At 43.5% G+C, this 12,403-nt stretch overlaps 3 protein-coding genes across 4 annotated transcripts; all 3 read left to right on the top strand.

Moving 5' to 3' along the window:
* Positions 1 to 1,063: 1,063 nt before the first annotated feature.
* ndufb6 (NADH:ubiquinone oxidoreductase subunit B) lies at positions 1,064 to 3,396 on the top strand. The gene is made up of 4 exons (XM_041870624.2): positions 1,064 to 1,351; positions 1,759 to 1,851; positions 2,385 to 2,429; positions 3,234 to 3,396. Exons 1-4 carry the CDS (start codon positions 1,172 to 1,174, stop codon positions 3,297 to 3,299), a joined length of 384 nt encoding a protein of 127 aa, XP_041726558.1. The 5' UTR covers positions 1,064 to 1,171; the 3' UTR covers positions 3,300 to 3,396.
* On the top strand, positions 3,383 to 7,869 carry toporsa (topoisomerase I binding, arginine/serine-rich a). Of its 2 annotated transcripts, XM_045214801.1 has the most exons (3): positions 3,383 to 3,932; positions 4,056 to 4,199; positions 4,637 to 7,869. In XM_045214801.1, exon 3 carries the CDS (start codon positions 4,646 to 4,648, stop codon positions 7,373 to 7,375), a length of 2,730 nt encoding a protein of 909 aa, XP_045070736.1. In that variant the 5' UTR covers positions 3,383 to 3,932; positions 4,056 to 4,199; positions 4,637 to 4,645; the 3' UTR covers positions 7,376 to 7,869. The 2 variants fall into 2 exon arrangements, with proteins under 2 accessions (XP_045070736.1, XP_041726555.2); XM_041870621.2 differs by lacking the exon at positions 4,056 to 4,199 and having other exon boundaries at positions 3,384 to 3,932.
* Positions 7,870 to 8,182: 313 nt separating this feature from the next.
* Positions 8,183 to 11,513, top strand: LOC121556749. The gene is made up of 4 exons (XM_041870635.2): positions 8,183 to 8,789; positions 8,991 to 9,483; positions 10,555 to 10,980; positions 11,177 to 11,513. The coding sequence occupies exons 1-4, from the start codon at positions 8,756 to 8,758 to the stop codon at positions 11,211 to 11,213; spliced, it is 990 nt and encodes a 329-aa protein (XP_041726569.2). The 5' UTR covers positions 8,183 to 8,755; the 3' UTR covers positions 11,214 to 11,513.
* Positions 11,514 to 12,403: the final 890 nt, after the last annotated feature.

Below are 12,403 nucleotides of genomic sequence, written 5' to 3'. Positions count from 1 at the left end.
TGAGATGGACATGTCAGTGGTTTTATTTGATGAGTGACATAAAACATCCGTATTTTACATATTTTTCATGCCTTGAGTATTTAGACACTGTCCGCCATTCAGAAAATGTTCATGTTGTAAGTTAATGACTGTGTATTCGTTTACAGCCCCAGTACGGGGAAAGGAGGGAACACTCAAATATATTTGGCTGTAGTACTACTGTCAGGAGAACACACTATTTCTGTTCATTGATTTATGTATTGATGGCAACTTACACACTAGTTGACCTACTCTGTTGCACTCTGCATCACATACGAATGAATGATTTTGTGGATGTGTTGATAAAGTCCACTATATTTCAGAAGACATTGATATAGTTTGCTTAACAAATTGATGATCAAGACAGTTGACTATACTGTATCACGAACAATTGATAATACATCATCTTATAATAACAACTCCTTATATAAGCCATATTATGTACAAATGTCAAACATTTCAGCTTGTAGTTTATGTGTAATGACTAATGATTGAAAAAGCCCTCTGAAGTACAAGTGCTTGATGATAGATAATGTTTCACACTTTACCAGTCTATACTGGGCACAGATTAGATGACAGTTTGTCCTAGCCACTGTGCTTCTACCTCTGCATTGCTTGCTCTTTGGGGTGTTAGGCTGTGTATCTGTAAGCACTTTGTGACAACTGCTTCATAAAATACATTTGATTGCTTGATTGAGGACTTGCTTATGCCCTCGGGACAGTGGTAGAATGGTCATATGGTGACAACAGTTTATAATGTTGCAATCGCATCCAAACAGAAAACCCATTATCATTCACTGTTTATGTTTAGTAATTCACAAAGGCATTTCCCATTATAGTAAAAAGCATACGGATACAGAATACATAATTGCCTTAATTTTGGATGAATGTAAAAAATGTTGTAAGCAATTGTGTGTAGCATATTTTGCACAATGTATCAGAGAAATCAGTGATCATGAAAAATGCCTGTTTTGTTTCTTCCTCCAGGCCCGTAGATGTCACTCACACACTCAGCCAAGGTGGAAAATGTGTAGTTATCGTTGTCTGTTTTCTTCTTCATGAGTTTTGACTGCGCACTCCATGGCGGTGTCCTCCATGGTGTCATTGTAGGGAAGTTGAATATCAATAAAATAAGAACTAGCTCTTCATAACCATGACTGGTTATACAGCAGATGAAAAGCTCCGCGTAGAGCAGATTTCAAACCTCAGGAGGAAATGGCTGAAGGACCAAGAGCTCAGTCCCAGAGAGCCGGTGCTGCCAAAGACAGCACTCGGGCCTGTGGCGAAATTCTGGGCTGGCTTTCTGGAACCGAAGACCCTGTGGAGGCTTTACGTGAGTTCATCATTTTGACATTTTCTTGTAATATATCTCAATAAACAACACTGTGTGAATTGGTTTAGAATGACTAACTAGCTAGCGTTTGTGATAGCTACGTGCTATGTTTTTGTTTGGAGACGTCGGGTGTTACTCTTTACTAGCTAGCCTACTAGCTAGCCTAGCCAGTTGCATGGGTCGTCACTAGTTACCATAGTTGCATGTTTACACTCTCGTGACAGACAGGTTGTGATGCCAGTCCGCATCTGTGCCAGTGCCAACCTGAATGTAACATAGCTACTGGCATGTTGCTAAATAGTACTGAGAAAACTGCATCAACTGTTATCAGCAAGAAATCAACAACACCAGATACCACCTGTTAACATTTTGTGATACACGTCCCTATTGTGTTGCTTTCTTTCCAGACCTACAAAGTCTACACTGGTGGAGTGTTCACCTTGACCCGGTTGCTGATCCCTGCCTGGGTTGTACATTATTACGTGAAGTATCATGTTGCTGTAAGTTCAATCAAATCAACACCAACAATGCTGTTGTCTTGTCATTCATGTAGTAACGTTGTTGTTAGGCAACACTGTTCCTGGAGTGTTGCAGGTACTGCAGGATTTTGGCCCTACCAGACACCACCGGATTCTTCCAACCACCTCACAGGCCTAATTTGTTCAATTCAACACACCTGGCCTCCCAGGTCTAAATCAAACATGAAATGCCAGGCTGAGTCACTCCAGAACCAGCGTTGCTAATGCCTACCCCTGACCTAGGCCTAGATGGACTGGTCTTGATTTAAAAGGCTGAGACCTAATGGTCAAGAGGACTGATCATGTGTTTGACCTTATAGCTACACTTGGCTTTTAAAAGTTTATTGTGCTCCGATTTATGAAATGTTATTATACAGTAGTGGATTGCAGGTTTGAGCCCTGTGTGTTGGTGTTCATTCGCTATACCTGCTCTATCGAAAGTTGTATCATGCATGTGTCATAGTCTTCAATTCAATCTAAAGCATTGACCTGTACTGCTTGTGTGTTTGTCACAGAAAAGGCCCTATGGCATCGTGGAGCTGAAGCCCAGACTGTTCCCTGTAAGTACATATCATGTGTTGTTATAGGAACATGATTAAGCCTAGTCCTCGACAAAAAAGCACATACAATAAAGAATCTCCATTGTAAGTGCTTTTTAGTCCAGAACTGCATTTAATCTGTGTCTGTGAAACTGGCTCTTAGTGTTACACAGTGGATTCACTGTCCACTGGGCAAAAACTGGTTGAATCAACATTGTTTCCATGTCATTTCAACAACAAAAATTCAAATGTTATGATGTTCAATCAACATGGAAAACTGATTGGTTTTGCAAAAAGTCATTGACGTAAGGGAATTTCATATTTTTTTAACCTAAATGACTGGGTGACATTTTTGGTTGATTTCACATTGAATTCACGTTAGCTGACAACTCAACCGAATGTAAATCAAAACTAGATGTTGAACTGACATCGGTGCCCAGTGGGTGGGCTGTATTGCTTATAGATTTATTTACACAAATGCATGTGCCACAATGGTGCAGTCTACAGTAAAGAAAACTGAATTGCAGTGCAGCTTACATAAAATAAGCTGCACTGCAATTGTGGCCTACTACGGTAACATAAAATAATATATGCCATTTAGCTGACGCTTTTATCCAGGCGACTTAGTCATGCGTGCATTTTGCATATGCGCAGTCCTGGGAATTGAACCCACTACCCTGGCGTTTCAATAGTCACGCTCTACCAACTGAGCTACAAAGGACCACAAAAGCCCTGGATGCCCAGACAGCTTTCCTAGACTTTGTAATGAAAGAGTAAGGACATCTAGAATCTGACTCTTTTTCATTATCCCTGTCTTGTGTTCAGGGCGACACCATCTTGGAGACGGGAGAGGTTGTTCCAGACCTCCCAGAAAGCCATGGTCACCACTGAAGAAGACGCAGTTGAAAGAATGACACAATGTCTTTTTGTCCCTACCCTGTTGTAAAAACTTTATGTATATGTCATTAAATAATATTTACAATACAAATACATCTCTGACATGTCTATTTGGACAAAAGATTGGGGAAAAGAGTGCTGCATTTATTTGAGTAATTCACATCTGGTGTCCAAAACAAGAGCTTTGCAAACAATTTGACACAATTAACCAATAGTGTAACCAAACTCACAATCATAGTTGAGGTTTGTATATTATGGATGGCTATGGTTTATTAGTATACTACTGTCTAATTTATGTCCAGTTTAGGTTGATTTCAAGCTAATTCACCCTCTGTGTTAAAAGTTCCTGTCAATAGGTGGCGCACGAGACCATAAAAGTACTTCCTGCCAAAGCGGAAGGTAAACACCCTCCAGTATACCATAATCCTTTGCGTATGATATTTTTTTTTGCGTTACGTCACGGTATGAAACAGGAGGCCAAAGAGTGTGGTAACAAACAAATTAATTTACTTCTGTTTAGTACATATGGAAATAATAAAATATGAAAAGATTATGAGAGGTCTTGAGTGTTGTCGCCGACAGAAGGATTCCTAGACATTTGCCTCGGATCCCCTGCTTTTTTTTCTGGTAAGCAAAGGGCCGAAAGATGGCTAGCTAAAAGCTAGTTTGCTAATTTACCAAAGATGTCATTCATCACAATTCAGACTCACAAACATGTCATGAATAACAGTATATAATTTTACTTGTCAGGATTATCGGTCAGAGATTGGGGCCAAAGTCAACCATTATGAGTGTCCACTGTCCAACCCTAGATGAGTCAGAACGGCTAGCTGCTAAAAAAGTTAGCTATCGAGCTAGCTAACATTAACCTTTCCAAGTAAAAGACAAGTTCAGGTAATATACATGGGAAATGATTGGGCTTTATTATAATTTCACAACTGTGGTGGGGTAATTGTAAAATTCTGTGGAAATTGATTGACACTCATTTTGCCATCTGTGGTCAATGTGGCTGAATGGCTCTGACACAGTCAGCTGTGACCCCTGTACAATCTTTATATTATTATTATAGTTTTCTGATGATGTAACACATTGGATAATGACAACATGTTTAGATGCTTATCTTGCAAAATTCTTCCCTGTTTGCAGGTTGAATTAATACCTTTGAAATGATGTGTAATGTTGTGTAGATGAAATAGTTGTCTCTGCATCTGCCAATGGGCCTAACTAGTGACAGTATAACATCAATAAAGTTTTGAACAAAGTCAGTGCTGTGTTGTGTCCCTTCTTTATTGAAAACACTGTTTAACACAAGGCTATATTTTCTTCCCAAGACTATCACCATGGCAGCAGCAAAGATGACCTTACGGCTACGCAAGAAGAGTGCCCCGGACAAGGCCTCTGACAAGACCTCTGAGGTTTTGTCTGCCGAGGCGTCTCCTGACTCCAAGTGCCCCATCTGTCTGGACCGATTCAACAACATGGCCTGCCTCGATCTCTGCTTGCACAAGTTCTGCTTCCGCTGCATCCACGAGTGGTCCAAGAACAAAGCTGAGTGCCCTCTATGCAAGCAGCCTTTCAACTCTATTTATCACAGTATACAATCAGAGAAGGACTTCAAGAAGTATGACCTGCGACCCACGGAGAACGGTTCCTTTGGCAGTTTCGCAGGGGAACGGTTCCGCTACCGCACCACGCTGACGGGGGCGCGTCGGCAGAACCAGAGAAGGACATCCCCTCCCCCTGACAACGGGGTCATGTTCGAGGCCCTAACGGGGGCTTCCCCCCCTCCCCGGCAGGACCGAGGCCTCCGCCACATGATGGCGCGCCTGGCGGCCAGGAGGCGGGCAGAAAGTGAGGGCCGGAGCGTGCGCAGCCTCCGCGAGCAGGAGATGATCAAGTTCAGACGGGCGCTCTACCGGCGAGGGGTGCGAGTGCGGAGCGTGCGGGACGGCGGCCGTTCCCGGGACATCTCGGCTGAGTTCTTCCAGAGGAACCCGGCCTGCCTGCACCGCCTGTTGCCCTGGCTGAAGAGGGAGCTGGCGGTCCTGTACGGGGCTCACGGGTCCCTGGTCAACATCGTGCAGCACATCATCATGTCCCGTATCACCCGCTATGACATGGAGGACCGGGCCATCCAGGAGGAGCTGCAGCCCTTCCTCCAGGCCCGCACCGAGCACTTCCTGCACGAGTTTGTCAACTTTGCCCGAGCACCCTTCAACATGGAGGCCTACGACCAGCATGCCGTCTACGACTGCCCTGCTCCGTCCTCGGACGAGGGCAGCAGCTCCAACTCCTCTGTGATCGCCATCTCAGAGGATGAGGAGGAGGGCGATTCTGTGGAGCTGGACCCCCCGGGAGACCCCATGTCCGGGGGCGCCCTGAGCCAGACAACATGGGATGACGAGACACCCGGACCTTCGTACTCCACTACAGAACCCACCAGGGGCCTGCTGCTATCAATCAGAGACTCAGACTCAGAGAGCAGTGCGGGGGAGGAGTGTGGAGCAGTGTCACAGCCAAAGGCCCCTCGCCTGACTGCGGACTCTGCTCTGGTGAAAACCGACAAGGACAGACCGGCTTGTACTTCTGGCGATGAGGATTGCGTCATCGTTGGCTTTGTAAAACCCCTGGCTGATAGGACTCCAGAGCTGGTCAAGCTGTCCTCTGACTCAGAGGAGTCTGTTCTGGAGGAGAGCAAAGACGAAGTGCCCAGGCTGCCGCAACACATCCGCTTCACCAGCCTTAGCCCCACCTCCTCTCAGGGCCAATGTCCTGGGAGGGCAGAGGGGGCGGAAAAGGAGCAAGATGGATGGTGCTCCAAGGAGAGACGTAACACCTCACCCTCAATTAGACCTGAGTCATCATCCAGCAAAAACAGGGGACTGACTGAGAAAGATGGCAGGAGATGTCACAGTCGCGATAGATCTAGAGAGAGGCCACAGTTGAGAAGCAGAGACCGGAGGAGGAGGTCCAGGAGTGCCGACCGCAGCCGCTCGACCAAGAGCCCAGCCATCTCCATCAACAGCGACAGCACTGTGTCCAGAGGCAGGAGGCAGTCGCGGTCCCAAAGCCGCGACTGCTCCCACACTAAAGGGGAAAAGAAGAAGGACAATAAAGATGGCAGCCGATCAGGCCGCAGCCGCGACTCATCGTCGCACTCCTATCACTGGCACTACTACAGCCGGGAGAGTGAGAGGGACAGCAGCGCAACACTCTACACGGAGAGGAGGTCCTACTACTCCAGCTCACACAGGAACCCCGATTGCAGGTCCCGATCCCGGAGCCAGAGTCGTGATTCCCACCGGCGGGATAAGAGGCGCTCCAGAAGTCATTCCAGCACCTGTTCGCCTTCCGGCGCTCACAGGAAGTCTCGTCACGAGAAGCCCAGCGGGAAGAGAAAGTACAAAACGAGACACCTGGAGGAACCTGCCCCTAAAGACCAGTCCTCCAAAGCCCTCGACGAGCCTCCCTCCTCCAACGCCTCGTCCTGCGTGAAAGACAAGAAGAAGAGCAAAGAGAAGCGTCACAGGAAGTCCAAGGAGAAGTCGGGAGGGAAGAGGAGCAGGAGCCTCAGCGTGGAGATCATCTATGAGGGCAGCTCCTCGGAGCAAACCAGGAAGCACCACAAGAAGAAGAAGAAGCACAAGAAGAAGAACAAGAGGCACAGGAGCAAGGAGCGCACAGGGTCGGGGAAACACTCGCCCACCGTCATCACCATAGACAGCGACAGTGACCAACATACTCCCGCAGGCGCTAACGATGCTAACCACACCTGCCCGGTAAGCAGCAGCACTAGCAACGACGTGCTAGTGCCTAGCACAACCACCACTACAGGCAACCCTGCAGACTCTGGCCTGCTGGAGTCCATGTTACAAGACTGGGAACAGCAGATTCCACCTGTGGGTCTGGACAATGGAGTGGTGGAGACCACGCCTGCTTTAGCTGCTGCTGCTGACACTGACACACCCACACATAGGGAGGAGGTTCTGTCCCAATCTGCCTCTGCGGATGAGGTGGACTCTCATAGCCCTTCAAATGACAACACAAGTCATTCTTTGGAAGAATCATAATGCTGGCCCCGGTGGGTAGGAAGACATTTTATTTACCTTTTAAAAGTGAGTTTTACACTTCACTATGTAGGACATTTGATTAAAAAGTTGATGTACTGTTCTGCCAAAAGGTGCGCTTTCATTTGGGATGTGCCACTTTGGTGTATGAGAAAACAAAAAGGGGGTAAAATATTGGTTTTGATGTCTTATTTACAGTGAGAGGCTCCTGTCCATAAGGCCTACAAAGGTATTTGTATAAAATACTTCAACTCATTTCTTATCAGTCATTCATTTCTATGCATCAATCTCAGGGATAACATGGGCTAAAAAGCTGACAGCTTGTACCGTCGTCTTGAAACCAAACACTTTTTCTACCTGCTTATCATGTAGCCTGATGGATAACTGCTCTTAATACTAGCCAATAAATCAATATGGGAGTGGGAATGTGAAAGACTGTTGTTGGAACTGTGGAGTTGTAAATAGTAATAAACGTTTCTAAACTGAAATCAACAGCTGATATGACGCATTGGCCAGTGGCTTTTGGAGGCCACATATGTCATGGTTTCTGTCTGTCATTTCAGTGAATATTTGCCTGAGTGTGCATCCTTTAATGTGGCTGGCGTCAGTGGTGGAAAAAGTACCCAATTGTCATACTTGAGTAAAAGTATAGATACCTTAATAGAAAATGACTCAAGTAAAAGTGAAAGTCACCCAATAAAATACTACTTGAGTAAAAGTCAAAGTATTTGGTTTTAAATATACTTCAGTATCAAAAGTAAAATTATAAATCATTTCAAATTCCTTATATTAAGCAAAGCAGACGGCACCATTTTCTCTTGTTAAAATGTAATGTAAATAAGTGTGTGCATTTCACATTTTTCAAAATGTAACGAGTACTTTGGGTTGTCAGGGAACATTTATGGAGGAAAAATGACAATATTTTCTTTAGGAATGTAGTGAAGTAAAAGTAATCAAAAATATAAATAGTAAAGTGAAGTACAGATCCCCCAAAAAACTACTTAAGTAGTACTTTCAAGTATTTTTATTAAGTACTTTACCCCACTGGCTGACGTGAGAGTTATAGATCCTTACAGATGCTACTACTGATTAAGATGCTAACACATTACTCATGCTGATTATTGAGTGATAAATGAAGACCCTAAGAACATCAACTTGCCAATGGTGCAATAACAAAACTATTGAAAGTAAGACGTATCATGTGTTTATGTCCCCATTAGATTAGGCTTCTTATCTGAGTGGGCGTGGTTGCTTTTCACTAGATATTTGATAGGATGCTGCTAAACTGTAGGGACAAGACTAGAGACCAGGAAATGAAACCTAAATAGGCATGATTGACCTGAAGTCAGGAATTGAAACCTAAGCGCCAGGTTTCCTAAGCATATGGGGTATTCCTGCATTTATCTGGCAGCAGCAGGTAAGAACGGTCTCATCTGTTTTTCTAGACACATTAATAGACAATTAACTGAGATACATGATACTGTTATAATGTTGTAAATACTATAGTAATTCAGCATATTCTGAATTATTATTCAAACATTACTATTACTATTTGGTACATATTAACTCTTCAATTAATATGTAGCTTAATTGTGCATTGTATGGGCTTCTATTACAGCTAATTTCAGCAGAAGCGTATTCAACTACAGTTTGGTTACTATGGATGTTAACCCTGACTCCCCATACTACATCAACTTGCTTGACAGCAAGACTCATCCTGAAGATCACAGAGAATATGTGATGTTTCATGGCTGCTCAAAAGAGGGCGCAGAGTTAATTAAGAGGGATGGCTTCAAACCATCAAGTGCAGATAGAATGCTTGGAGCTGGTGTTTATGTTTCTCGGGACATCCGAAAAGCCAGTAAATACCCTCTTGGTGTTCCCGACTCTGAGAAAAGAGTACTAAAAGTCAGAGTGGATGTAGGGAAGGTTAAGATCATAGACAAGCAGGGTCACCCCATGCAGAAGACATGGCACACTGTGCATGGCTTTGACACTGCCTGGGTTCCTCCTAATGTTGGCATTGTACTGTGTAACCTGGAGGAGGACTGTGTCTACGACCCAAAGAGAATCAAAGTAATCGAGGTCATGAAGGTTACTGAAGATAACTTGTAAGTATGAAAAAGACTGCACTCTTTTCAAGAAACCTAAAGGGATAATCCACCCCAAACCATGAATTCCTATGATTGGCGCGTTCTAGCATTATTTGCATATTCCCATTAGGGAACGCCCACGCTGAAGTGCGCGTGTACAATAACTAAATTCGCCCTTGCACTCCTCAACATTTTTCGAAACTTCGGCAAAAGCTAGTCTACTACTGTTTGTTACAGAGTGTAGTTTTGAAAACAGAAAACTGTAATGAGTTAAAATGTTTCATCGATGAGAAAATGTGTAGAATGTCGTCCAAAATTCCATCTCGCTCCATCTTCTCCCACTGCCGGCGACTGGGCTTCCTCTCATCACCATATTTGGTAGTGAGTGGAAACCAACCGAATGCTTCACATTTATACATCCGGTGAAATATCTGGCTCATTATTCTTTCTGTGATCATACCACAGTCAATGTCAGCGTGTAATGTAGGTAGCTAGCTGTAAAATCGCCTAAACAAACTGCACTATCAATTTAGGAGTATATCTCACCCATTTCAACTTGCAGTTCATCTCTGCCCAGAGCAGTGCGGAGTACGTTGTTATGGCAACAACTGCCCTTTCCCACGTTTCCCAAGGACATTGCGAGATGGTACTCGAAAAAACTGAGTTGAATAATTTGGTACACTGTTTAGATTGAGCACATCTAAGCGAAATATATACTTTGTCTTGATGATATAAATGGATGGGTGTGTTTAGACAAGTATGCCCGTACCTTCTATTGGCTGATTTGGCGATCTGGAGTGCAGGTAATTGTTTTAAAAGTGTTATAAAATGTTATAGTGTATTTCCCCTATCTGCAGTGAGGAGAACCATATGATGCGTTCCTACACGATTTCCTGATTTCACAGACGGACCACTTAGAAAAATTGTTTTTTCACCCACTGATAAAACATAGTCTTTCACCAAATTGACAGCAGTTTCATGATATTTATTATCCCTTTAAAGATAGAATATCTTACAATTTGAAATGATGTATAGGCCTACCGAATCCAATATACTTTATGTAAACAAAATGGTCTCCCTGTCTTACAGATCTCAATATGATCATCTTCAGAGTGGAGTCACCCCTGAGGACAGCCACGTCTACGTGATGTATCATGGAACATCAAAACAGATTGCTGTGGAAATACAGAGAAATGGCTTCAAACCATCCAGAGATGGTATGCTTGGTGCCGGTGTCTACCTCAGTCGAGACATCCGAAAAGTCATTAGATACCCCCTCAACATTCCTGACTCTGATAGGATGGTTCTGAAAGTAAAGGTGGATGTAGGCAGGGTTAAGGTGATAAACAGGCAGAGACACCCCATGCAGAAGACCTGGCACACTGAGCATGGTTTTGACACTGCCTGGGTTCCACCTGGAGTTGGCATGGTGCCGAGCAACCAAGAGGAGGACTGTGTTTTCGACCCAAAGAGAATCAAAGTGTTGGCAATGCTGAAAGTGCCCAACTTAAAAATGTAAGTGATATTGAGCCACAGTCCCCTATAACAACTAGACAAAAGTAGTACTATGCTTGCGAACAAAATAAAGCAATCATTAATACTTTTCCAAGAAAGGCTTGAAAGAGTTCTTGATACCAGCGCATACGCTATGCTTACCCCACTTTATGCAGGTTATGATTGAGACATTTTGTATTTAATTCTCTTTCCCCAGTGTAAACCCATGGTTGAACAATCCACTGCAAAACTGATGGCGTTCTGCATTCAGAGGGAGCATCTAGCATCAACTCATGGTCATCAGAAGAGGATGGTTCGAATCAGACGGTCCCGCATGATGTAGTTCGTCGGAAGAAGAAGCTATATTTCGCAATAGGCCTACCGATGTTTTGACATGGCAATCTATATGCAATCAATCATATAACCTTATCATATCAAATATTTTTTAAATACAATAAATAATATTTACTTGATGTCAATAATACATGTGTATCAATGATCATACGTTGTTTTATAAAAATGATTTTCTTCCTATAATAAATCTATAAAAGTTCCCCACATTGTCTGAGTGTGTTTCCCTTTCCCCCTCGAATATCCAATCAGTTAATCATCAAGATAAAAGGGAAAGTAGCCTTTACTTCCTTCTGATTGGCCGTGGCCATCCCCTTGAAAAACTACATTTCGCCAGTACGGTTTATGATTATGTTTGTGCGCACTTGAAATTAATGGTGGTGTTCCTGCCCTAAAAATTCCAGATCTTACAACAGCAGGCTAAGTGTTTAATATATCAGCTAACCCAGTGATTTCTCAGAGGAGGAAGGGGAGGACCATCCTCCTCAGTGAATTTCATACAATTTTTTATTGTAAAACATTAAAAAATTTATCATTTTTTAGATAAAACGACACTAAATATAATCACGTCACCAAATAACTGATTAAAACACACTATTTTGCAAAGAAGGTCTACAGTAGCCTCAACATCACTCTGTAGGGTAGCACCATGGTGTAGCCGGAGGACAGCTAGCTTCCGTCCTCCTCTGGGTACATTGACTTCAATACAAAACCTAGGAGGCTCGTGGTTCTCAACCCCTTCCACAGACTTACACAGTAATTATGACAACTTCCAGAGGATGTCCTCCAGCTTGAACTGACATGTTGTCCACCCAATCAAAGGATCAGATAATTAATCTAGTACTGAAAGTCTAAACTACAGCTAGCTAGCACTGATGTGTATAAAATGTGGTGACTAGTTGACTCAAAGAGATAGAATGACAATAGTTTAACAGTTTTGAACAAATTAATTTTTTCAAAAATGAAGGAAAAGCAAGAGACAAATAGAGGGTGTCATTTTTTTTCACTTTCAGTTTCACTTACTTAGCTAGCAAATGCAACTAGCTAGTTTAGCCTACTGAAACACCCTGCTCAAACAGAGGGATACTATGTT

The sequence above is a fragment of the Coregonus clupeaformis genome, unplaced genomic scaffold (assembly GCF_020615455.1).
Source record: "Coregonus clupeaformis isolate EN_2021a unplaced genomic scaffold, ASM2061545v1 scaf0315, whole genome shotgun sequence".
NCBI lineage: Eukaryota > Metazoa > Chordata > Actinopteri > Salmoniformes > Salmonidae > Coregonus > Coregonus clupeaformis.
This window is presented reverse-complemented; position numbering and strand designations above follow the sequence as displayed.